This window comes from Anser cygnoides, chromosome 4, assembly GCF_040182565.1.
Source record: "Anser cygnoides isolate HZ-2024a breed goose chromosome 4, Taihu_goose_T2T_genome, whole genome shotgun sequence".
Taxonomy (NCBI): Eukaryota; Metazoa; Chordata; class Aves; order Anseriformes; family Anatidae; genus Anser; species Anser cygnoides.
The window spans coordinates 2,785,364-2,812,889 of record NC_089876.1 but is presented as its reverse complement, the minus strand read 5'-3'; the positions used below and the strand labels follow the sequence as shown (position 1 = coordinate 2,812,889).

Here is a 27,526-nt window from a genome sequence, read left to right as displayed (position 1 = left end):
TTCAACCTGAGATGTAATATCAGATCAAGAAAGATTAGCAGAAGTACAGAGCCAAACGTTGGGCTTATTAAGCCCTTGACCCTTGTTACATAAGGTGAGCTGGAAATTCATTATTGCTCCAGGTACCGCCTACACTGCAAACGGGTGCCTTCTTTGCACTTGTAATACAGATGGCTTGAAAGCAGATCTCCCAGATTTGTTTTCATCCCACATCAGAAGCATTTCAATAATGCAAGTCATTTCGAGTCTAAAAACCTACCTCGTGGTGCTTCACACAGGTCAAAACAAAAGTGTAAAATGAGGCAAAAATGACCTTTCCTGAAGCTTTGTTGTAGAAATCAAGAGTCGTCATTATGTATTTTTTTTTAAGCTGAACATACTCTGTAGGTGACAGACACCACAGGAGGTTAAGACTTAAACACCATGCATACAGTGGGCAATAATTCATGCAGCTTTATTTTGAAGGTAACATTTGAATGTAATGTTGTTTGTGCTCTATATAGAGAGTTTAGGGGGTGTCTTCCCAGGTAGCAGCTCTCCCAGCTGCATCCGTGCACTCATTTTTGCCTCCTGAAGAAAGGTGCTCCAGTGCAATTCTGGAGCAGATTAAGAAGAGCAGGATTACCTGGGACAGTGCTCTGAACTGGAAAGCTTAAATGCCTTTACAGCAGGGAAAAATGCAGAAAAATTATGCAGAATTTGAGAGACACATGAGATGCAGCACAATTCTAGGAACAATTTAGCTACCACCTTTTTCTACTCAACAAAAACCTTGCCGCTTTTGTTGTTTGACACTGTGTTATTCTCTTGCTTGTTTATCTGCTTCAATGCAAAAGATTCCTCTTGCTCACATCTCAGTGGCAGCCAGACCCATCAATTTTCACTCCCTTTTTGCAGAGAAAGATGAAATGAATATGCAAGGTGCAGGCTGAAGATGGAAGCCAGCCTCCTTAGCTTTGGAGGTAACCCCATTCCCAACACCATCAGCTTCCCATGCCATGTTAGCTCCTGACAGTGCTTGGTCCCAGGATTGTAAATATGATTTCTCCTCCCCATAGGGCTGGTGTACCACTTTGTGTACCTGTTCTTTGAGCAGGAGAGCCACCCTCTCAAAGAGCTGGTTCCCATCAATGGAAGTCAACGCGATGTAGAGGAAGAGGCCGTAGAGGACTGGTTTCGGGATCCATTGGAGAGGAAAAGGGAGGAGCAGGAGCGAAAGGCCAACCAAGAAGTTGGCCACTAGACTTGTCAGCCGGGTCTCCTTCACACTCACAATCCTAGAAGCATGAAAACAGGAATTAGGGGAGAAGGATAATACCCCGATACCCACATAAGCTTATTACTTGGGCTCACAGCTCAGCTTAACCACAGGACACGTGCCACTCGGGAAAGGGAAACTCATCTCCAGCGCACTGAGATCAGCGCTTCTGGCCCCGTGCTGACACTGAGAAGGCAGAGCTCTGCTGGATCCGGGCCAGGCACTTAATCCACAACTCAAACAGAGCACCTGGAAAAACGCCAAATTCCCCTTCTCCAAAGCTCCAACAGATCCTATCCTGAACTAAATTGCCCTCTAAGCTAATTCTGTTTAGCACATTGTGAGAAAACAGGCAAGAATCCTCTTTCTGGGCACTAATCCTTCCCTTGATTTACCCAATGGATATGCAATTGGCTTCCATCCAAAAAGAAAACTCATTGACTTCTACAGGAACTAACGAACCTCCTGTAAGAAAGAAAAAGTGGGTCTGCACTCTGCCTGAGAGTCAGCACTTTTGATGTACATGAGGATCTCCTTGTTTATATGGAGGGGAATATTGAGAGCACTATGCAGGGAGCTAGAAGTTTAATTCTGCTGTGAATTATAGCAGTTGTGCTGCAGATTGCCTATTACCATGCAAAACATGTAATTAATTAACGCAAATTTTCTGGAGTTGACAGAGCACAGATTGATTTTTTCTATGGGAATAAAAGACTGACAGGAAAGCATGCAGCAACTTTCAGAGCCTTAGGAGTGAGGGAAGGTTTTGTTTGCACTCCAAGTAAACCTATGAGCATTTCAGTTTAGTTTGAAAAAAATTACTAGAAACAATAGGAGGAAATAAAGTTCTCATCTCTCAAGAGTGCTTAAATAGAGAAAAGGGAGATTCTTAAAGTAATTTTTTTTGAGAAGATAAATCCACCAATTCAGTGGATAAGCTAGTGAGTAAATCCCCTGTTATCAGGTGAAATTCTTGTCACAGGCTGTTTTGGTGTCATCTACTGGCCTCATTCCCTGCATGCAAGACCTCCTTCTGAATTAACCCCCTACACAAAGTACTCTGAGGATTAACATAAGAGCCAGCCTCAAGATCTATGAAAACACATTTCCCTTTTTTACATATGTACTGCTGGCACTTCATAATCCCTTCTGTCCTAAAGAAGATTGCTTCACAGTGAATTCTTTCAATATTAAGTTTGAGTCTTCCATTTAAGTAAGGTCAGGTCAAACTGTTTATATATTTAAGAATGCAATGAAGTTGTGAGGGGATGGAAGGAGGAGTCTTCCACACCTGTATTTAGAGACAGAGGGAAATAACAGCCTAGGGTTTGCTCTTAGCATTTGGATAACATAGGAGAATTAACATGAGACCTAAGGAATAACAGATATTGTTAACAAAGCAAAGTCACGAGGACAACGCTTGAATTCCTTAGTGAGTAATGGGGCAGATTGTACACGTTATCCAGGATTGTCAAAAGATGCACAGAAGACACAGAAGGTATTAACCTCTAAGTAACCCCTCTTCCTCCTCCCCAGCTATATTTATACAGCAGAAACCACAGGTTTCCTCCTTCCAAACACACTTGTTCAGATGTTCTTACAAGTCTCCTATGTCTAGACATCCTTGCCCATGCCTAGAGAAGCCAGAGGACTGCAGAGCACTTCTTTCTTCTGTTATCTGCAAACTGCTCTCGCCAGCTTTGGAAGAACTGGGACATCAGCTAGGTGGATATAATTTGGCATCATTTTCACAGCCTCCAGGCCTGTTTTGCCACAGAACAGAAGTCTCGAGATGAGAGAGCAAAGCAAGGTTTAAGTGCAACTGCATGGGCTAATTCAGACTAATCTGATAACACAATAAGGAGCAGGCAGACCACTTTAGCACTATCAGAACCACTATGAGCCTCTCAAGTGCCACCATAAAACAGAACAGAAGGGATGCACTAACTGATTTAGCCCATCCAGGTACAGCAAGAGTTCCCCTGACTTTGTCTTCGGGCAAGCTACAGAGGAATTATTTCAGAAAAAAATTAACCCCACTTCTGGGGATGCTTGTGACCTGCAAACAGAGCACTCATACGTCTGCTGGGTTCCTTGCGAGTGAAGCAATGGAAACTGAAGTGCTCGGGATCAATGTTAAGTCCAAAACCATGACATTGCAATCAGATGCAAGCCTGAAAGGACAGGAACAGAACAGCCCAGAGTAGCAGCCCTTTGGTAATGGATTTTTGAAGGTCATGAACCTCCGTCTTCTCTTGGGGATGGAGCAATCAGCACTGGAGTGTTTGATCACATACAAGTTCTGCAACTACTCCTGTCACCTCTTGCTAAAATAGTCTGGAACTCCTTATCAGAAGATTAAGTTGCTCATGATTTATGAAATTTGAAATCTTTAAAGCTCAACTTCAGAGCCTCAAGCTGGTCTTTTGCTAACTTTGGCACCTCTCTTATTTCCAGCATAAGGACATCTACACAATCATGTTAAAGTAACAGAAGCAACCCTGCAGCTCCTGTGCGTTCAGAATCTGGTTTGGCTCTTGAGGAAAGAGTTCCAGAAAGCCTGCACTGCAATGGAAATGAAGTCATTAATGGAGATTAAAGAGCATAATCCAAGCTCATTTCCCTAGAATCCTTTAATATGGCTAGCATAGGATTAACCATTTCCAGTCTCCATGTGCCGGATGAGAGCCTATTTGCAGATTGCCAGATCAGCTCACAGGCTCAAGTGGTTACTCTACAGTGGACAAGAAAAGTTTGCTTTCATTTTGATAAATCTTTATTCTTGTTTATATCATCGTCCTCACTGACAGCTTTGATTCCAGTGAGGAGAGGAACCTGCTAGGGGAGCCAGCACAAAGAACTCCTGATTTCTAATTGAACTTCAGTACATTTGCTTTTCCAGCAGAGCTGACTACGAAAAACACGACAACGTTGCACAGATCCTCCTGTTCATAGCTCATTGCTTTTCAGAGAAGCAGTAGCTTTGGTCTCAAAGGCAGTTCAGATGATTAGGAAACTCTTGTTCCCGTCTTCACTCCCTATATCCAGTTCATTGCACTCATTTATGTACCAATTTGCCTCCAGCAGAGCAAGAGCACTCTGAGACTAGTTCATCCCTCAGCCCTTTTTAGGGTAATCGCTGGAGCCATATTCACATTAGCATGGCCAGAGAGGGTTCTCCCATGGTCTTTTGGGGAAACTGGGTGACAAAGCATGGGACAAAGACAGCAGGTAGTCCTTAATTCAGACAGGTAACTGGGTTTTGTCAGGGAAAAGCCAGAGTGAAGAATAAAGACAGTGGGTGGCAAAAGAAAAAAACACCAGGTATTAAAAAATCAGCAATAGAAGACAAAAGGGAAGCTTGGCTCATAGGTTTCCAAGGATAATTTCTGCATCTCAGAAATGTAGAGCAGAGGCATTACAGAACAGAACATGGACACCACGAGCACCAGAATGGATTAAAACCCTACAGAGCTGTTTTAAGCAACTCAAATTTTATATATTTTTTTTTCCCCTGAGGTAGGGCTTAGCATTGATTCAAGACAAAAGGTATAGTCGTGGGAGCAACTAATACTAATGGAAATGGGATCCCAGGAACTGATATACCATGAAAGGACTGCAAAAGCATGGCAGGGAGCAGCTGGACTCAGCAGTTTCCGGATGTGGCATGTGAAATCAGCAATCTGAAAGGCAGCCAATGCCAGGTGGGGCTGGGCCAGAAGACACCAAGAACAGCATAAAGGCAAAATGGAAATTAAAAGGCAGACCCACTCCATCTCTTGAAGTAAATGACCACTTAGCCTCACTTTTGGTAAGCAGTAACTCCAAAAATGGAAACTAAGATGAGATAATTAAAACTAATGGCATGTGAGTAGAAATTACCACTTCTGAGGTAAAAGCACTCAAGTGTAATGTACTGAGATCAAGCAGACCAGATAATCTGTTTTGGAGGTGGTTTCATAAGAAGTTGGATTTTCATTTTTTTTTTTAAATAGGTGTCTGATAAGAAAGCATTTGACAACTTCAGACAAAAAAAACTTGCCTTAAAGAAAAAGGCATGACCCAGGCATGGTTTCATGGCTGTTTTTGCTTAAAAAACAATAGAATTTAATAAGCCTTTCCAAAAGATGGTGGAAGACTCTATGGGAGCTCTCAAATAACACTGCATTTTTCCCACCCCTTGTAATAACCACCAGACAGGTCTAATGCAATGAATCAGACTGGATTTTTTCTGGTGAAGACATCTGGAAAAGTCTGGCCAGAGTATCTCCTCAGCTTTCTACAGGGATAAAGCCAAAAAAGGCCTTGGCTGACTCTTTCACAGGACAATCTACACCAGAGTAGGCTGAATCCTTTCAGGCTACTTCCAGCCACTGATAGGAGCACATATTTGCGGCTCTCCTAAAACAAGTGCTTTAGTGAAGGGGAATGAAACAGAGTACAAAGCCATGGTGCCTGAAGTGGCTTCATTTGGTTCATTTTTCTTTCCACCCTCATCTTGGAAGACCCTCAAGACAAGAGCTAGCTCCCCAGCCATGCATCTTGCTGTACCCAAAGGATAAGGAAACCACAAATCAAAGTGAAGTGATCCAAGATAATTCTGTGGTTCCTACTTACGTCTCATAGATGTGTCCATTTTCAACCCTCTCCTCTACGTAGGCCAGAGCACGGACATGCATCGGGGAGTGAGGGAAGGCGGCGTGGATCCATGGGAGACCAAAGACAGACAGCCCCGTGTTGATCAGTGCAACGAGCAGGAGGTCCCAGTGGTAGGCTGTTCCCTTCACCAACCTGAAATGGGTTTGTGTTGACATGTTACACCTGGTGCTAACAGTAACAGGGCTGCTCTGGCTGAATCTGAGCTGGAACACTAAACATCGAAGTGCACTTCCATGCACAGAGTGATTTCACATGCCTCCTGCTTTACAGCAGGCATTACTTGAACATGAATGGTAATGAAACTTGCTAGCTTTCTCTCAAAGCAATCATCTTCTGGAAAAAACAAGGAGCAGAAAGGCAACCCACTAAAGTAAGAGCCCACAAAAATTACATCAGCATTTTGCCATTACATTTATTACTGAGTCCACTCAAGATATAAAGTATACCTGCTAGCAGAGTCCTCAGGGGCAGTGGTTTGAAACCTGGGCACCAGCTGCCAAACTAGCAATGCTGAGGTTTCCCACCTGTCTTGCTTCTAACCCTGATCTCCTTCCTTCCTTCCCCACAAGCAGACCCAGGAGCTGAACACATACTTGGTACACTACAGTAATCCCCCACAATTATCACTACTGCATAAGAAAATACGAGAAATGTATTAAACTTCAGCTGTTCCTCAGTAGTCAGCCAAGTAGACATGCTCCTAACTTGGGGATGCTACCTTGCGTTCACCAGTTTTGTTAGGTGAGGGTGAAATTTGCAGCTTCCACCAAGGAGTCAGCCACATCATTCACTTTGCAAGGACTTCAAAGAGAGCAGCTGCTAACAGTGAATGTGCACCTCATTTAACCTCACAATTTTTGCAAGGTTTGTCCCCTTCATGAACATACTCATCTGGTATGAATTTCTCAGATACTTTTAGTAATTTTAGATGATGGCTGGGGAAAGGTCTCAAACTTTGATACCCAAGTTAAAGGTCTATAGCCATGTTTCTGTCCCTAGGCTGAACCAGGGCACAGATAGCAATTGAACTCACCCTTACACAACACAAAGGATCAGCTGAATCAATCTCCAGACACCAGAATCTGGAAGAATGAGCTCAAACACCTTTTAAGTGTCTTAAGGCAGCCCAGTAAGGCTCAGTTCAGTACCTAACAGACTTGGAACTCTAGGAGAGTAGGCACCTGCAGCCAGCAAACCACCCAGCACATCAAGAAGATTCATGCCTTGTTGGGTCATGCCTTGTCTCAAAACAGCAGCAGATGCCAACCTTTGAGCAGCAGAAATCTTGGGTGGGGATCAGTTTTGGAACAAAGACTTGTCTCACTGAAAGTGCTCCCCTCCACAGACTGAGGCCACGGGGTGACTAGGTCAGATGGATGTCTACACTGCCTCTGAAGCTGGAAGGTGCTGGCAGGAAGGGTGGGATTCAGTAGGGTTGTACACGCTTCCTGCTTCAGCTTACACTTGGAAAGCATGGCCCCTGCCCATGTGCAAATTTCTCAGAGAAAAGGCATCTCCCAGCTTCCCCAGGGCTATCATTTGATTGTCCTGGCTGCTGTTTTCAGAGGATTTTCTATGTACAAAGGCCAAATGTCTAGTACCAGCATCATTTTAGTCCCCTTGGAATACTTGTCTCAGTCTTGCAGCACTACATGGTATATGTACACTTTGAGCAATGGATGGGCTCCACTGAGAGTCTGTCTAGGTCAAAATGCACACAACAGCTCTAGGTGCCTTATCCTGGGTTATCTTCACACTGCCCAAACAGCCCATTATCCCTTAGACTGTCCCATACGATTGCTTTGATTATTCTTTGGCAAAGCACATCAGTGTACTTTCAGGCAAGCATATTTTCCCTGTTTATTCTACAGGAAGAAATCACTACATTTGGTAAGACACCAAAAACATGTTCTCTGTTTGGCTGGGATAAGCGATGGAATTTTTATTCTGTGATGGTACCACAAACACAAGCTGTCAAGTTCTATTTTTTCTCCCTCTACAAACCCATGCCCTGATACCTGATCAGCATAAACTCTGCCTTATATACAATGCTATGAAAAACACTCAAGAACTACAAAGAATGTTTTACACTCCTCAAAGACACTGTAGAGGAAAACACCAAAACTTCAGAAAAACCCATTCTAGGAAAAAGATGACCCACTTACATTACAGATTTATGCAACACTAACTAAAAGGGGATATCTAACTAAAAGGGGATGTAATCAAGATGAGGAAAAAGAAATGGTCAAAGAAAATCAGATTAGCATAACTGAATTTGAGCTTGTCTTTTCTGCCTGCCCCAATTCAGTGCCACTCCAGCTGTAACATGGAGAATGCTAATGTGCCGTGCAAGGAGAAAACCCTCCCACACACTACATTAGCAGAAAAATCCATGGTAGTTTCCCTGAAAAGGAAGTCATACACATTCACTCTTGATATCATCTGATTGCAGTTTGCAGAAAAAACAAAGGGAATATTTTAATAATGTAACATCTCTACTCAAGCTTATGCATAAATCAGACCTACCAGATAAAAATGAAACCACAATAGGTATGTTTTACCTCGCTTCTACATTCTCTATTAGAGTTTAATAGCTTCAAACGCTTCTTCTCCTATGTTCAACTGCAGCGTATGGTACTATGACATTTGTCCAGGTCACTCACTCTTCCTTTTCAAGGAGTTCCCTCTACTGCAAGAGCAGCGTACATTTCCATGAGGGTCAGATGCTCCCTAAACAGCTGTTGGTACATCCATAAATTTCAAAACATACTAAATATCTATATAATGTTCACAGAGCAAAGAAGAAATGGCCTGAAGTGGTAAGGTCACTGATGCTTTGAATTTTTGATTCACCACTCCAATATTGGGTTTTGGGGACGGTGATGACAAGTTCTGTCAGAACATTCCCTGAATATCTTTTCCAATATTCAGGCTATCTTTGGGAAAGCTACCAGAACGGAGAGGAGTTTACTTGAACAGCAAGGTGGAGAACATAGTGCTACAACAACAAATAACAGCTCGTTAGCTGAGATCCCATTGACCTACAGCAGTGCTAGGAAGAGGCTTGAGAACACACCTCCATAACGGGAGAGGCACGCCGAAAGCATTACCTGTTCTCCGGGGCATTTGTGAGCGATGCCACGATGTTCTGCTCTATGAAGAAGAGCATTGAGAGGAGGAACCCCAGCCCCATTGCACTCATCACCGACCCAATGGAGAGGGACTGGACTGGGGCCAGCACAAACAAGCTCTCAGATGGGTTGTAGTTAAATTTAGACACTGGAAAGAGGAGGGGAGCGATGTTAGGATGCACTTTCTTGACCAACCATCTACAAGGACTCAAGTCATTTTATTTTTTTTTTTTTTTTACCCACACTACAGGGAACCAACAAAGAACTGGTTGTGACACACCGGCATGTTGGAGCCAGAAGGTCCATCTAGCTACTTCAGTTCAGTTTTTCTTCCCTCCTCAAAGCTTGGCCACCATCCTACTTGATGGGTTATGGCTAGTTCTAGGGAGACATTATGTTTGAAACAAAAAAGGGAGGCTTATTTTCCAAAGATGTGAAGCATTTTTAGATTAGAAATCCTCATTTCTAACTGTAGATTCCTCCTGCTCAGTTAATCAATTGAGCAAGCATTTTAAAAAACTTTCCCACATGCAACAAGCTGTGCCCCTACTTTCTGCCAGTAGAAGTAATCCATCGGTAGGGATAAATTACACATGGCCACAACTGGATGGAACGGTCATCACAGAAAAGTCATTTCTTATTTGTTTCCATACATTTCCTCACATCACCCATTCACGTCACCACAGGACAATGCAATTCCTGTCCCCATTATCACTTCCTGATATGGAAAAGCTGATCTCTTTGGCCAATGAATGGTGTATCATTTTTAGATTTCCTCATGTAACTTAAAACTGCCCAGATGCTCTGCACCATTTCACCTAAATTAGGAAAACGTAAAGCGGAGACAAAGAGGACAGACTGGGATCATCAACTCTACGTCTGCACAACTGGCAACAACAGTTCCTGCCTGCTAATTACTGTCCTTTGTTCTTTGCCAGAAATTGTTGATTCCCTTTATTGTAAGAGATACACACTTTAAATTACATTGAGATGAAAAGACAGGCTGAAGTAATTTATCTGGAGAAAAAACTTTACTCAGCCCTGTTTTGAATGAATTAAATTGATATTGATGAAATCAGAGCTGCTGGGTTAGCAGCACACAGGATTCGTAACATTACATGGGAAATCTGCCTTTTTTAAGTGGCAAAGCCTTCCCGGGATTTAATTCCTCTTACACACCCTAAAAAGCTTCCCCCAGTATTTCAGAGAATAAAAAATATAACTTACTTTCAATTTCCTTGAAGATATAGGAACCCACAACAGAAAAAGTCAGAACTGAAATCGGTAAGGCACAGTCGGACAGAATTTCACGGACTCTCGCATGCAAATATGGGCTGCAATTTAAAGACAAAAATACTTCTATCAACACCACACTGAAGGGACAATTGCTCGATCCAGATAGCATTAACACTAACAAATGGAAATTCAGTCCAATCTTGCCATTCTACAGAGATGTTTGGAGCAAAGAATTAGTCTTCAATTCAACCTAAATCCTCTGGAATCTATCGCCTTTGATGGTTGATGAATATACGAGCAAAACCCAGAAGGAAACAAGAAACTAAGATACAAGGCAGTCCTGCAGCACCAATTGGTATCTAATTTCCACATCAGTTTAATTGCTTACTCAAGCATTTCCAAGAGTCTTTAAAGGCAATGGAATTAAAACCCATGTTAGAGGTGGCCATTTGACTTCCAAGACTACACTGAAGGTACCTTCCCAGTAGGCTGTCCTACACCATCAGAGATTTGGGATTTTGCCCCCCCAAAATGGTTCAATGCTTATTTGATGAGTTACAAGAGTTCCAAACACAAAATACATGATTCACCCAAAGCTTTCCAAAAAGTCACTTGCGACGCCAAACCAAATACGGAAGGGCATCATCCAGTGACCGAACATTTTGTTCTGCTCTAACATTTTCCAGGTGGCCAGCCAAGCTCGTCTCTGGCTTTGGCTTCCACAGCTGCTAATGGAAGAGTTCCACCTGATTTCCCTGGGTCACAAAATCATTAGCAATTCCTCATAGATAATATGAAATAATCAATAGTCTGAGCTCTAAGACTAAAATAACTCACCTTTTCTTAAACTGATAGAGCGTATGACCAAGCCAAAGGGTACCCAACATCAACATGAGACTAAGGACGGCAGTTTCACGTCCATAATGCACATCATGCGTGCCTGTTTGATTCTCTAGGGACATGGATCTGCTCACTGATGAATTCATCAAGAAGGTGGTATTGATGCCGAGGCTTGGAATAGCATCAGTTCGTGCTTTTTCCAAGTAACTGTCTCCTGTGCGCCCATGGTAGTAATATTTCTTAAAAACTGTACAAACAACCAACAGGCAAGCATTAGGATAGGTTTGTGACAATCAAAGCAAGTAAAATAATGTGGTTCTTTCTTGCTTGATCATGCAGCATTAACATTACGCTTCACCAGGTTTATAGCTCTACCCCTCAAACCAGTGAAAAGAAATCAGGAGAGCTGCTTCTCTCATGAAGCCAGCACTTCACAAAATTTTCACTTCTTTTGCCAGACAAAAATTACACTGATCTAAATCAACAGGTATAGAAGTATGTAAGTGCTTATAGTGCTAATTATATTTTATTCCTAGCACTGGAATCACTGCTCTTAAGCATAAAACAGACACCTACTTTCAGCAGGCTGCTAGAAAATTACATCAGGATCTCTGAAAAAATTAAGAGCAGACAGACTGCCTGGATCCTTAAAAGGACTGCACAATGCACAGTAATTACTTTTCCTCCAGGGCTGGTCCAGATTTAAAGATAAGTGTTGACAATATGCAAAATCTGGCAGAACATTTAAATTCACACTGCAAATTGAAATAGAGTTATAGAGCATCTGAAGTAAACCTGTACAAGTGGAACGGTAATGCCTCTGGAATTGTCCATAAATGTATTAGATTAGCTCAGTTAAGAGTCATTTATACAAGTAATTAACCATTGTAAATGCACTCCTGCTTTTGAGCATTTAGACAAGTCATGTTGCCATTCCTATGGCACTGGCTGGCTCCAAGCACACAAATGTGGTGTTGGGATGGTTTCACCTCTTTTTGGAGCTAGAACCTGAGGTGTCACAAGGAACATGTAAAACCATGAAGTAGGAGTTACTAGAAGTTAGGTTTTGCAGCCTTGCTACTCCCATGTTGTGTGACTGCAAGGCAACACCCACTCTTCCCCACACCAACAGGGAGATACAGGAGGATGGAAACCACCATGTCAGAAATTTACACCCTCTGCCTTTCTTTACTTTAAACAAAAATATTCCTTCAGGCTTTGCAGAAGGAAACTCAAAAGATTCAGGGCAAGACCATCCCCTTTAAACAGAAACACAGCAATGAAACTCAGGCTCTAATGTTCTTCATAACATTCTCCACCCTGCACCCCCTCAAATAATAAAAATCCAATTTCTGAAAACCCCAAGCAGCTCAGCTTTTCCATCTGCAGCAGCTACAGGGAAAACAGGCAAAACAAATACTAAGCTTTTGAAAGGAGACCAAAACAACCCTTAAGCATTCTTGCGAAGCACAACTGGTATTTGCAACCACCTTGGATTTGGCTGAAGCAGTTTGGGTTACTGCTGGTTTAGAGCTCGTCTCAATCTAAGATGCCTCACATTTAGCCGTGCTGCCACTCGAACAGCAGTTACAGCCTTCTTTGTACCACTTTTATTTTTAAAAAAGAACTGAGGCAGGCATTCAACAGCAGGGTCCAACAGGACATGAAGGCCACAGGAGAAAAGCCCGGTTACTTCACATTCAAAACATTTGTAAGAGTAAACATCACAGAAAAAAAGCTTGCAGTTCAAGCTTTAACCTTTCAAACTGCTCCCAGCAGCAGCCAGAAATGAGGAGATCATTGCACTTTTAAGCATGAGAAAGCTTCCCCCAAGGAGTGATCCCGTTACGACCTCCATCAGCACCCTGTACTTGTGCATCGCGTGCTGCGGAAGAGGCTCTGCTGTCATTTCCTCTCTCCATCCTTGCAGCTGTGTCCAGCCCAGGCAGGACACCCACACCTGCTTTGCAAATAGGTAAACTGAGGCACAGGACACTGCCACGACCCGCACGCCAGCATCAAACAGGTTGCTGGAGGACTCGCTGTTTCCGGCTCTGAACATTAAAGGACACTCTTGTCATAAAAAGAATTATGGGGGTATTTCCTGGGGATCAGCAGCTGACCAGGGCTACAAGCCTGTTGTCTGTCTCAGCTGATCCTAACCATTACTAAGTCCCAGAAACATGCACAATTACTAAGCATAAAAAGCACATACAGCTCTGCAACTACACAGGATGCATTTGAACACCTCTAATTAGGTTTGGAGTCAAGATCCAAGTTATTTTGTGTTGGGTCTTGGGGATTTTCTCAGTTCACCACACATAGCTACAACCGCAGTAATATTTTAAGGGCTGACGAAATCTCAACCCTGATACATAGGAAAAACTTTTGACATATTTTGTTTACTACGCTCAGAATGTGTTAATACAGTAGTGGGAGGCCTTTGTCCTGTACCATGATTTGTTATAAAATACTGAACTGCTGCAGATTTTGGCATTGGTTTGTTTAGATAACAAAAAGCTAAGTGAATCTTGCTGCCCCTGCTCAGAGCAAAGCAGGTGGTGCTCTTGCTGAAACAGAGCCATCCCGAAGCCTAGCACACGCTCAAGTTCCTTCCAACAACATTAACTTGTGTTATTTGCTTCAGCCAGTTTGTCGCTGTTTCCTGCAGAGTGCAGATGTCAAGATCAAACAAATACAGCTTCGGTGGCTGGGCCACACGCCGAAAACAAAGTGTCACCGGGATGGCTCTAACACGCAGCCCAATTCCTCTCTGTACAGTATCACATCCCTCCCCCCTTCTTTCCTGCGTATGTATAGGTACCTTGCAAAAAACAAGGCTATGAACTGACCGAGGAAAACATATCTGAACAAAAGGAACATATCCTTCAACTCTAAGCATGCCCAAAAGTCCCTGTCAGCTAGCTAGCCATTACCAGGACCAGCTTCTTCCTCCTACCTAACTGTTCAACCCAAGTTTTGAGTGTGAAGGGTGGATGGCAGCAGCATCGCTGCCTGCTACAAAATGGGAGCAGAAGAGGAAAAGACAAGCCTGTGGCTGAGCTGTGCTGGTGTCATCTGTTTAAATATGAGTACTGAGAGGGTTAAGGATAAAGTCTGTGACTGCCAGCATCACTGCCCTTCTACACCTGGGAACCTGGCTGGACATGAGATCTCTTTTGTTGGTGCACTAAACACCCTCAGATGCAGCTCAAGCCAATAGGAGCTGGTAAATGAGCAGAGCACTGGCTTGATTTTATTGCCATTTTCCTATAAACTCAGCCCTTCCCAAGTTCAAGGGAGAATTACTGTAATTTACCAATTACACTGATTAGCTTCCAGCCTCCTCTGCTGTCCCCACTGAAGTACTACTTATATATTCCTGAAAGTTTGGCAGCAAAGATGAAAGGATGCTTTCTGCACCTTTAACTTGCATCCCATGCCCTTGTTACAGGGAATCAGCGCTCTGCTACAGAAACACTGCAAACATTTGCTAGTTATTCAACAGTATTCAACTGCTCAGTGCCACAGGGAGGCTGTTCCATGTCTCTAAAACAGGGCACTTAGAAGACACTTCAAGTAAAACACAGCTGCATATTGAGCAAGGAGAAAGCAAAGCACCCCAGAGCAGCTTCTCTTTCACCAGGCTTTGCCTCTGCAGGATATTTGAAAGAGGCAGGTGTTCTGCAGAGAAAAAAACACTGATTGCACAATCAAAGCATGTGCCCATGGAGCCAAATTAAGGATTCCCAATAAAGCCAGGAAATGTCTTGCTCCAAATTCCTTTGCAGTATCAAGACTCTTCTTTGAAGGTGTTCTCCTCACACACAAGATACCATGAGGAGCCAAGCATAAGGACCTTGAAATCACGTCATGTGCTTAGCATGGTTAGGTTCATCTTGAAGGATTTCAAGGGGATAGGCCCAAATCTGGGGCCACTGGACAATCAATCAAAAAACACATTGAATCTAGACTTGTCCAGTTCCTTGTTGGGATGAACAGAAAGGCTGTCATCCATGTGTAATTTCTGTTAATGACTTTTACCTTCACAAAAACCTCCTGCCAATCCTGGTCGGAAAGAAAGGTGCTAGAGAAATGTGTTAAACCTGAAGGCTACTCATGGGTCCACATCCAGGAGTTAACCCAGAATGGGGAGCACGTGTGGAAAAGGCAGAATATAGCTTTAGCAGCATTCTAGAATGCACTGCAGTTTTTAAGTTGCCATTAAGGGAGAAGGGTGTCAGCTCATAAGAATGGACACTTTTTTTTTTTACTACTTCCATCCATGTAGTTTAATAACATGGACAGAAAAGGTCTAGATGCACTGCATGTAAATCACTTTTTTGCTAGGATCATTCAAGAAGAGTGATATCAGGGGAAGACTGACAGCAACATTAATAATGGTTTCTCCTTTTGCTAAGTTAAAAAACTAATCCTATCTCAGCTAACTGAAACTAGAGACAATCGAAATTCTGCATATCCATATAAATTGCTGACACAGAGCTGCTTGTCTCAAGCACTTTGATCTTTTCCTGAAGACCCTGAAAGAACATGGAACAAGCGTCATGCATATTTGCAGCCTCATATTCCCCTTTGACAATGAAGCAAAGCAGAGACCTGGACTGAAGAGTATCATTGCAAGACTTACCTTTAATAATGCCTTTGAAGGCATCAAGCACAAATGTGATGGATATAAAAAGTGCAATTATTTCTTCTGTTGACCTGTGGAAAAAATCCCATGAATTAATATAGACATTACCAGAGTTTGCATTCAACTTCATTCAAAAGAAATAAGCATATTCATGCATTTACATGAAAATATACCAATTTTAGTTAGACTCCAACTCAGGAAAAAAAACAGTGAATCTTTAAAAGCTTCTTTCAAGCTGGAACAATAAGCCGAAATGATACTAGCCTCATCTCACGAAATACATTTTGCAGCAAGTTTGTAATTAAGGAGCTTGTAGAATGTATAATTTTTCCATTTGCTGAATAATCTGATCAAAACATGACTTCTTGAAAATAGCTACCTTTTAAAGAGCTTCATCAGAAGACTGAAATTAAAGAGGGAGTACATCACGAGGAAAAAGCTGTTCCATAGTCCAATCCAGGCATAGAAAGCACTGAAATCCAAGTTGTAGTCATCACAGATTCCTCGGATGACTGCAGAATTGAAGCATTTACATGTCAGATTAAACTCCTGTCATCACCACCCCAAGATTCTCATCTGCTTGATGAGAAAGAGAACCCTTTTCAAGATAGCCTAACCACACCTACAGTGGACACCATTAAAACCCTGTTCTTACACTCCCCATACAAACTTTGGGCAAACAATTTCTTCCCATCTCCCCCTCCACTATAAACAGGGAGAAGCACATGAAAAACGTTCTCCCACACTGCTCAAAGCATCTTTCCCCTAAGAATCAAGGCCACAGAATCAGCCCTTTGAATTTGCTCTCACTGACACTTCAGGTACTGTTGAGCAAGGGAACTCATGTTTTTGTGCCATACTTAATCAGTCACCTCAATGAACTAAAACCTCAAACCTTTAAATGTCTTAAACTTTTCAAGCTAGTTGGAGCCCATCTGATCACATCTAAAGATGCAGATTGAGTTTGCTCCTTTACACCTCTAGCTCAGTAATATCTCACAGCTGTAACTGGAAAGCTACTTATCACACTTTCAGACCAACAACAAACCCTTGCTACTGGCCTCTTAGCTTCAACACAATTAAACGTGGCTCCCTGAGAAAACCACCTGACAAAAAGATTTCCTCCTTGGAACAGAAATGCTTATTCTCAAAATGTTTTCTGTGCAAGATGGTTCCATCAGAAACCAAGTTTCTTCAACTAAACACGAATCAAATTCCTTTTCTCTCAGCACCAACAGCACCCCTTTAAAACTGGATTAAGAAAAACACAAGAGCCCTAACAGTTTGCAAGGTTCTCATACAAAGTCCCTTTCCACCAACTGCAATCACATCAGGCCCCAACATACACATTTAATAGGCTTACCATTAATGTAGAGTGCTAAAGGAGCCGTAGTTAGGAGTACAACTAGAGGTTGCCCCGAAAAGAGTGCATAAAGCAGCCCTCCGATACACTGGCCAACGATTGTCTTCTGCACATCTATGAAGAATTGGGAAGGATGGAAAAACATTTTTTCTAACCAATGAACACTGAATTCACAGAGAACAATATTTAGAACATATAGAGGTAAGACTTTGTGAAAATATGAAAAGACCCTTTGCTGGCAAGCTTGTATTAATAAAATAGTTCAAGAAGGGACCTACAAAGATTGAGTCCAACTGCACAATAATTTAGGATGCCATCAAGTTTCATTCAGGAGGAGACCTTCAGGACAAGATTTCAGCTACGAATTTAATGAACTGCAATAGCAGCAGGAACTGCTTCAGGGCCCCAGCTGGAACAAAGCAAATCTTCATCCACTATACCAGTGGTTTGGATACTGGCAATCAAATTCAGATCAAAAGCATGGGAGCTTGTCCTAGGGGAAGGATGTGCAGGTAATGGCATAGTTATAAAGCAAGCATTATTTAAAAATATGGTAGAATACATCTCTGTCCATCAGAGTCTGATGATACTGCCTAAAGTGTTCAACTGCTTGTCTTGTGAGGAAAAACTCCTGAGCCTAATTTAAAAAAAAAAACCTCCAGTGGTGTTTTAGTCTGCAAAGAAAAGCAATCAAAACTTTGTGTGACCAGAGCCACCCAACTGGAATACACGGGATCCTAAGAAGAGCTGCACAAAAAGGATAAGCTTACCAATAGCTCCTCGGGTGTTTTCATCGTTGAGGGACCCAAATGCAATAGATGGAAGGAGGCAGGCAAAATACAGAAAGATCATAGTTGTGATGTATTTTCCTATAGCCTTGTTGTTTCCAATAATACCTAGTGTAAACCCAAAAAGTAATGTTAGTGGTGCCCACTTGGAAAGCATTCAAACCCTCTTCACAACAGCCACATGTACCGTTAACCCTTTTAATACTGAAAGGCAGAAGTAGAAATTTGCCACGCTTTGCTCTTAAACATATAGGTGGTCTTTGACACTTGCTTTTGCACAACCATATTTTTATTCAGCTGAGACCCGAACTAGAAGCACCAACATGCCACCAGACTGACTGCTTCAACAGACACCTCTGGCATCATCAAAAACAGGGAACGCCAGAAGCAGTTTGTTCAGTTTTGCCAGCCCAAGAAGTTCTGAAGAGGATCAAAGCAGAAGCCAGAAACGTAGGGCTCAGAAATCCCTATCGCCTGCCTTTTTAATACCAACTTTTTTTTTGCAGGCAATCTCTGCTATGGCCCTAACAAGTTTCACGATGATCTTCCCAACTCACAATGCTTTGGGCAAGAAAACATGAAGCACTTCACTTTCCCCTAGGCAGAAATCTGAGTTACAGGCTTGAATCAATAATGTGCTATGCTGAGCCAATTAGTGCTAGCAGACTTACAAAAACAAATAGCACAAGAGGTCAGGAATGCATACATTAAGAGAGTTTTGCTTTAAAAAAAAGCCTTCTGAAAGAATGGCTTTTCTTTTCTTTCCATCCACTCACCCCCTCTCAGCTCCATCGGAAAACATACGCCAGGCCACAACAAAAGGAGCCAGAAAGAGAATTCAAGTGTCATATTGTGACTTTAAGGACCTCTAAAGTAGTTTATCTTCCCCTTTCCAGTTTTCAGGCTGATGTCCATCCTCAGTGTGCTCATATCACCCCATAAGAGAAAGGACACAAGATGACAACATCTGATATTGTTCAATGAGAACATTTTTTTTTTCCATTGAGCAGCCTCAGAGAGAGCCTCTTCCAAAGAAAACCCACTCTTGCAACAACCTTCGACCTGCCTGTGCCACCATCCTTGATGATGCCCCTGCAGACACCTGTACAGGCTTGGAGTCACCCAAATCACCTTTTGTGGAAGCCACCCAAACAGTGAACTCCCACACAAGCATCTGCCCCTAAGCTCCCAAAATCCCACGTAAGCATCCCAAAATACCACGCTAGCATCAGTCTCTTGCTGAGGGAGCTACAAGCCAATGAGCTGAATCAGAAGGGAGGACTTGAGGACCTTGCGTCTTAGGCTGCTGGTGCCAAACAGAGAAAATTTGAGCATTGCCACAACAGACTAACTATCACTGGAGTGAAAAGCAATCACTCAATGACTTTGAGATCTTATCAAACATCTGTTTTCTGCACCGCTTGCACTGCAGAGATAAGGACAGAAGGAGGATGCAAGAGCCAAAAAACAGAGATGGTGTGTAATGATCAGGCAGACACCTGAGTAAAGGACACCTTGTGATGGCTCCTGCTCACAGACAAGACAGACACAAACAGGACTTCTGATGCTCCGCATCCTTGAAAAAAGTAGAGAAAACAGGCAGTGCTGAAACTTAACGGGAGACATCTCAAACGTGCAAACGTAAGCCTGACCTTCCAGGAGTCATGGGACCAGCCACTTTGAGGCAGATTCTTTTCAGCTTATTGTGAAGATTCAGAAACCACAAACCACATTCCTGACCACTCTTGGCAACCACAGGGCCTAAAATGTCTTTTTTTTTGCAGATGAAGTCTTCTCATGTGATCAAGTCAAACAGCTACAGGCTCTTACCTCACAGCTGCAAGTGCCTGAGACATTTCTAGACATTTTTGCCTAGAAAAAATGAAAGGCTCGGCAAGGCAAGTAGTGACCAAGTGGTAGTTTTACAAGTAGAGATTGTCACTTCTTGTTCTGGGGACTCTGTGTGGCTTCAGCAAGCAGTTTTGGACAAATGAGTCTCTTCAACATGAAAGGAGAGAAGCAGCACCATTTGAAAGCATTCGTAAAGCAACAGGCAAGAGAAATAAATCAAAAAGTGCTCATTTTCTGAGCAGAGAAAGCTTTGTAAGAGGTGAGGCTCCTTTTAAAAAGCTTTCAGTTAAATAAACCACAGCATAAGGCAGGGGAAGGAAGGAAGGGAGAAGCGTTGAAGGGCATCATAAAAGCTTGTGTGGCTTTTGGCTTCAGCTTCAATGCTTGCAAAGCAGGAGTTAAAGCAGGAGTCCATGCTGACCACAGAGGACCTTATGCCACACCATGGTTGGGTTCAAGATTTCCAGTAGAAGGGAAGTCTGTTTTCAGCCACAAGAGATCTAAAGAGCAAAGAATCCTTTCTGGTGGGCAGCAAAACGTACCTCATAATGGAGACAATAACAACAAATTTGACATACCCTTTCACACAAATCATCACTCTTCAATTGCAGTTAAAATCATGCTCAAGTACTGTCTCCTTATACAGACTCAGATGAGACGAGCACCAAATTCCAGCATTAATCACAACTCACCTTTTAAAATCAACATCTGGCTAAATATTTTCAGGGTTTATTTGCAACCCGGGGACTGACATTACTTCATTTAAAAGAAGGTGGGCTGCATTATGGTGCCATTTCATCTGCAGCAGGCTCATAAAGCCATCAAGGAGTGTGTCACTCCAACTGCACCATGTAAATTTATAGCTGAAAATCAACTCAGTCCAGCTGTGAGATTTGAGTAGCTGACTATTACAGAAGCAATCCCTTGAAATTAAGGTACATCTACACACTGAAAGAGGAAGCAATTATGTTCATCAACGTGACAGTTCTATTTTACTTGCTTGAATTTCTGAAATGTCTCTTTTTAAATTACAAGGTTAGAGTTTCAGAGAGTTCTGCAGCATTACTGGCCTCACTTTGCCTGGTATTATGCACCAATAAATGAAGAGCAACAGACGCAGAGGCTGGGACTTGAGCTCCTGAAGTCTACTAATTGTAGATTGACTGAACCAAGCCTGAGACAGATGGACATTGTGAAGTGTTTGACTATTAACGTTCCTTCCCAATTCTCTGAAATCTCTAATGCAAAGCAAGTTTAATTATACACATTTGCATCAGCAATGATGTGCCTATTAAACCTGGATTAAAAAAGTCACCTTTCAACAGTAAAAACATTGAAGATATCTGTAGGTTGTCATAAGTTTAGTCATAAAATGCAAAACAAACTTCTGCTAAAGCCCTCAAGCTGGACTTTCACTTATGTTAGTGAGTGCTGGACTCTGCTCAGTTTTCTGAAGATGGACAGAAAACAAATCTTCCCTGAAGTCCTAGGAAGAGTAAATCGCATCACAAGTGAGACCAAGAACTTTGCTGGAAAAGGAAACCCAGCTGATCTTGTGGCAGAGAAGCCAAGCATATGCTCAGACTAGGGAAGCTCAAAGAAACAAATCAAAGATTCAAAGCTTAAACTTCTCATTTCTTCCAGCCTATTGGAGAAACATTCACACAGAAAACAAGATGCTTTTATAGATCCCCATCCAACCACTGGAAAAGACCTGCAACAAAATCAGAGCTGCGAACCCAGGTCACGGTGCCAGAAAGCCAGACCTCAACTGAGCTTTGAACTCTTGCATCCAGCCCTGAATGAAGGGCTGCAGAGCGATGCAGGAGCTACCCCAACATCTAACCTAGGGCAGGAGAAGCACTAAGGGAAAAGGCCTATCTGCAATTGCTATTTTTCCTCCTCTGTAAAGGACACAATCCTGCCAAGAAGGCTAGCCAGAGCAGCCAGGTGGGATAGTCAGTGAAGGTTTGGCACATACCACAGTCAAGATTTTACTAGGTTTGAGCTCTGTGCTATCTTAGGCAGCCAGCAACACAACTTCCCTCTCAAATCACATTTAGCCAGGGCCTTCAAGCCTTCCTTCTAAGCATATCCACGTTACAGGGAGCTTTGGGAACTCTCCCTCCTGCAAAGTGTCACCACCAGGTCCCGAGGACACTGCTGGCAGATGAGCTCGTGTTCCTTGTGGGAGCTGGTTGGGGACGCCTTTTGCAGGACCAAGGACAGGGAGAAATCCACATCTCCAAACTTTTCCCCACCCATTGCTGTAGGCTAAGGACACAGGTCAGGGAGAACAGGGTTCAGAATAATCTCTTCCATTCACCTTCCTTCCGTGAGAGGTGAAGGGATACAGCAGAAAACAGCATCAAAGCTCACTATAAAAGCCTCAGACACCTCAAATTCCCCCATGAGCACACCACACACTGCAAGTCTTTTTTCCTCTGCTGTACCAGAGAATATACACCAAAGAATAAGGGTTACAACTTTAAGGGGTTGTGGGAAATTTATAGGTGAGCCCAGGGACAATTCCCTCTTTCATTCAAACCTGTCCCAGTAAAAAAAAAAAATCAAGAAGCTCCTATGGTTCTACTGAATGTGCGTGTAATATTGATAGCACAAGTGCTTTGAACCTATTGACAAGGTCAGATCTGTACAAGCTTCTTTTAAAGGAAAGCAGAATCCCATAAACAAGGGTTGTCTTAATCCTAATTTTAAAGAAAAATTACAGGTGTTCCTAGACTCAGCATAATCCAATTGCTCATCTCCAGATGCTCCTGCTAACAGATGACCTATTAGAAGTCCCCCATACCACCAATTATGGAGGAAAAGTTGAGGAAACTCTTCCCTCTTCCTTGAGTGTTCAGTAGTTGAAGTCAAGCTGCACTAAACAGACAAGACTTCTACAATCCAATACAGACTTAAATTCCTAATCTGGAGGAAAAAAGAGAGGAAGATGACTCCTTTCTGCCTTCTTTCAAATCACGATGGTTAAGGATAATTTAAAGGCCAGCTTTGCACAGCATGTGAATGAGATCAATCGCACAAGAAGTCCAACTGACAAAACACTTGCTGGCCCTACAAAAGCCTTATTATTTATCACCCTGCTCTTAATCGGTTTATCTGTCTAAACCAAAATCCCAGGATGCTTCTCAGATTAAGGATTTAGAGACTCCAACCATTCAAAAAGAGAAGCATCTTTGCAATTCAAAGCTCTTTGATGATGTACATGTGATTGTCTGGAGCACAGATATTTGGATAGCTCAAATCCCTGAAGTTTTGGTATACTGCTGCTTTGAGATGGTCCAGGAATTTCACATTCCTGATCACCTTCAGTCTTGGTGGTTTATGGCAGATGCTTTAAGCTCCATCTGGTTTTCATTACATGCAGATCCTTAAAGAATTTATCTTAATTTCTGGTTTCTGGGAAGAAGTGGCACATGCTAACATATATAGGTTTTTGAAAATCCTCCTCTCCCCCATCTCATACATGAAAGCACAACAGCTCTTAAGGTGAACTTCACATTTGAGCTGCAATAGTTTAAGTTTCACTCTGCTATAGCTGACAGACCCAGGGCCAAGAAGCAGCACATACGGGTTATTCTGTATGCATGCAATGCCAGAGCACAGACCCTGAAATGAACTCCAGGATCTGCTGAGAGCCAATGTTGGCTGGGGGACCATCAAATAGTGCACTTTGTGAATTGTTTGCTGAACTCAGGATGCAGACAGCCACAGGTAGGAGCAAGCAGACAGCCATGTTTCAGTGTTCCCCACAGGATGCTTCTCCTTGAACAGCAGTCTTGCAGCAAATCCCTTCTGAAGTGCTTTGTTTCTCCTTTACAATGAACTGCTGGACTTTGACAGCCCCAGAAAGCAACAGCCATGGAGATGAAGTATCCTGAAACTACTCCAGAGGTGTCCAGATCAGGAGCTTATGTCCTCTGACAGACCTGGTACTAACGATACACTTGCCAAGAAACTATTTTGTTTTGCATCAGGCTCCTTGCTGTTACCCTGAAAATAATTGATCCCTCTTCCTCCTCAACGTGCCCTTGACCCCCAGAAAAATGTAGCATTAGCTAGACTTTAGTGGCTTTGCACTAAAATACTTCTCTGTAAAATGGGGCTTGGGTGGGCATCTTGCCTTCTTATACCAGCTCCGAGGGTGACAGCCTTCGGCAGAGGTGCGTGTTGGGACAGTTGTGCCTTGAGATAAGGAGTTTGACAGCAGAAAGGTGCTTGATAGAGCCCCTGGATTCTCCTTGTCTACACTCTGCATCTGTATTTCATGCGAACCTTTTGGGTTTGATTCCAGATATTTGAAGATATTAAATAAGTCTCCCAAAAAGCTGTAAGAAACTGAACATGCTTCCATATCAGGCTGAAGCTGTGTAACCCTGTTGGTAAAGATTTTTCACGGCCTTTAAGAACCTCTGAAAGCCTGAAGTAGAAAGGGAGAAAGTGACTCTGAAAACCAAGAAGGCCATCACAGGAGCTATATAAAGCCCAAAACATGAGGCTCAGTATAAGCATTGTATTGCTGTTCCAGTGATCTGACTACAGCAGACAAGCTATATCTTGTTTTTAAGGGGTACAGAGCCGAAGTTAGCACTGCTTGGGTTTTCTTTAAGCATTCTCAACTCCAACAGCATCTTCATAATGGCTACTGATTCTGGCTTACCAGGACAGCAGAAAGGATCTATTAGGCCACCACTGACTAATTAGGTCTCTGAGTTGATCTGTGTTTGCACACACCCATAATCAATCTATTTAACTGCCTCATTGTTTAATAAAAAACAAAATCTACATAAAGCTAGCACCTTCATTAAGGGAACACCGCAAGCTTCTCATCTACGATGTGCCACACCACCTATTCACCGGCTTTTATCAACATATTCTTTTGAATAAGAAATAAGAGCTATTACACATATCAAAGAACATTCAGTGCACACTGTAAACAGGACATTGTATCACAAAAATTTAAAATCAGGCCAATGCTTCCATAAACATTGGCCAACATACCGTCAGTGAAGTCCAAAGCGTACACTGGAAATCTTCGTGCAATGTCATCAGAAATCCCCTTGCCAACATTGAGAAACTCATGCAACTAAAGAAAGGAAGGAAATGCTGTGTCAGTTTAAAGGCTCATGTATTGTTAAAGAGATTAACCTCCTTATTCAATACTGATAGGAGCAAAACTGGTCATTTTGAATAGGGCATTCAAATTGGATTTTGTAATGATAATAAAAATAAACCCTTCACACTTCAAATTGTATCCTCAAAAGCATTGTAAAAGAGAAAAAACCCCCAGACCACCCTGTTTTCCTCCCTTCCTTCCCTCTTTCCCCTCCCATCCATATCCGCATCCCTGATTTGCAGGTGGGGGAGCTGATGTATAGCATCGAAGTGACCTGCTGAAGACACCCCGGCCGACAGCAGGATTAGACCTTAGGGCACTGGGTAATACCTGGGTACCCACTGGATTAACATGAGGTCAGGGATGCCCTCCCACTGCTTCAGCCAACTTATGTATTGTATCAGGAACTCTTCCCCAAATTCATGTGAAGCCTCCAAAAGGGGATCCCTGGAAAGTGCTCTTTTCCTTGGCATCACTACAGAAGAGACCTCAAATTGGTATAGTAAGGGAAGTAAGGCCCTCTACATCCCAGACTCTACCCCAAGGGAACAAGTTGGAGTAGCTTCACAGCCAAACTGTAGCTTCTGCCCATGAAAAGTCAATAAGATCATTGTGAAAGTGTTCCAAAACTCTGATGTGTTCCTTTTACTTCTGGTCTGGGGGCCTGCAAGGTGCAATATGTCTGCTTATATGAGCTGACACACAGCACAGACAAAGGAGCTTTTTAGAAACACACGACAGCTGCTGTTGACTTACAGCCTCCTAGTTCTCAACCACATCCTTACAGAAAGCACATGGAAAGCATCAAAGCAGGCAACACTTGCAAATGAGGCACCTGTCAGGTTTTTTTTCCTGTTATCCTCAACTCAGAGTACAGGGTCTGGCTGGGCTGGAGTTAACTTTCCCTGCAGCAGCCTATACAGAGCTGTGCTCTGCACTTGGAGCTAGAACAGCATTGGTATCACACCAGTGTTGTGTCTATTGCTGAGCAGTGCTGGCACAGCACCAAGACTCCCTCCAAGCCCCCACAAAAGCCAACAGGCAAGGAGGGGACATCACCAGGGCAGCTGACCTAAAGCAACCAGAGGGATATTCCTTACCATATGGGGTCACATTCAGCAATAAAAGGTGGGAAAGGAGAAGGGGGGGCCCTGTTATGAAGGCATCATGAAGTCCTCCCAAAAAACTGCCAGGCATATTGAAGCCCTGATTCCCAGGATGTGGCCAAACATTGCTCATTGATCACAGAATCACCAAATCATCTAGGTTGGAAGAGACCTCCAAGATCACCCAGTCCAACCTCTGACCCAACACTAACAAGTCCTCCTCTAAACCATATCACTAAGCTCTACAGGAATTTTTTTTCCTTCCCTTTGTGCTTCTGCATGGCCTTTGCTTGTACCCTCCTCTTTTCTTGCCTCCTTTTTCCCTTTAATTATCCTTATTTCAACCCATAAACCCCCCCCCCCTTTTTTTTTTCTTTCCAGCATACTTTCTTCTCCCCCTCTTCTTCTGAGGAGGGTCGAAGTGAGAGCAGTTGTGGTGGACCTCAGCTGCCCAGGAGGGTAAAACCACAACATACTACTCCAAACATCACCTTTACACAGCGCTAATTACCCCAGCTGCCTCACATTAAGCACTGCAGGTGTTCCCTGAAGGACAAGGCACACAAGATGCACGACCTCTGCTGTGGGGTATAAGGGGAAAAGAAAGTCACAGATCAAATCTACCCAAACAGGCCACCTCAAACAGCATGGATGACATCTTCCTAGTTTTTTGGCTGCCTTTTCTTTTGTAGAAACTGATAGAAATTACTACTTTAGAAGGGACTCAGCCCTACAGTGCTCATTTAACAGACCATATGCAGCTTTGCTTTTTCTCATGGGGCTTATCTGCCTTGCAGCGTCTGGAATTTCAGGGTTACATCACAAGATATAAAAAATAAAAACACCGCCTGTAAAGAGAACACTCCACAGCACACACCCAAAACCCCCAAGCATAAGAGATCCCTCAAAGGACCAACTCCTTTATCAGTCATTATCACATCTTATATTTCAGCTATTTAAGTAAATTGTTGTATTTTGCTGATACACCTGTATTATTTCAGGACAGTTTCAAATCTGTACCCTGAAAAATCAGGAGGAAAGGAAAACAGACAACAGCATATCTGCATTTTAAGCACTTCTGAGAACTATGAACTTCACCCAACAGGCATATTTGGACATCAAAGCCACGCGCACTTGAAAAGCAATTTAATTTTGCCCCCCAGAAAGACATTCCTGAAGGCACAAGTCAGCCAGAGAATCACAATAGCTTTAATGACTAATATGTTTACTTGTCTCACGGCAGCAAATATGGGAAAGGGATGCTCAGTGCAGTTCACCTTCGGGGGAAGAATCCACATGCCTGCTGCTTTCCTGGGGCTGAGCACAGGGTGGGGATGGAAGGGGCACTCATGCACACTGCCTGATTGTAGGCAGCAGTGGACGAGCAGAAAAAGCACCAAACTTCTTGCCCCATAACGCTCATTGAAGCAGATTTGAGAAAAGGGGAGGTAATGGGTTACGTTCGAGACTCCTCATCCCTTTGTGCATTTTATTTCTTGCCAG

At 42.9% G+C, this 27,526-nt stretch overlaps 1 protein-coding gene across 7 annotated transcripts in view; it reads right to left on the bottom strand.

Annotated features, from left to right (window-relative positions):
* Positions 1-27,526, bottom strand: part of SLC4A11 (solute carrier family 4 member 11) — a 138,160-nt gene that overhangs the window by 8,049 nt on the left and 102,585 nt on the right. For all 7 annotated transcript variants that reach the window (XM_048081565.2, XM_048081567.2, XM_066997070.1 and 4 more), the window contains 10 exons: positions 24,803-24,887; positions 17,909-18,034; positions 17,139-17,252; positions 16,155-16,287; positions 15,773-15,846; positions 11,122-11,371; positions 10,276-10,382; positions 9,028-9,196; positions 5,876-6,049; positions 1,082-1,277 (listed from right to left, as the gene is read on the bottom strand). In XM_048081565.2, the coding sequence (XP_047937522.1) occupies positions 1,082-1,277; positions 5,876-6,049; positions 9,028-9,196; positions 10,276-10,382; positions 11,122-11,371; positions 15,773-15,846; positions 16,155-16,287; positions 17,139-17,252; positions 17,909-18,034; positions 24,803-24,887 (1,428 nt within the window). The remainder of the gene's footprint in view (positions 1-1,081; positions 1,278-5,875; positions 6,050-9,027; positions 9,197-10,275; positions 10,383-11,121; positions 11,372-15,772; positions 15,847-16,154; positions 16,288-17,138; positions 17,253-17,908; positions 18,035-24,802; positions 24,888-27,526) is intronic.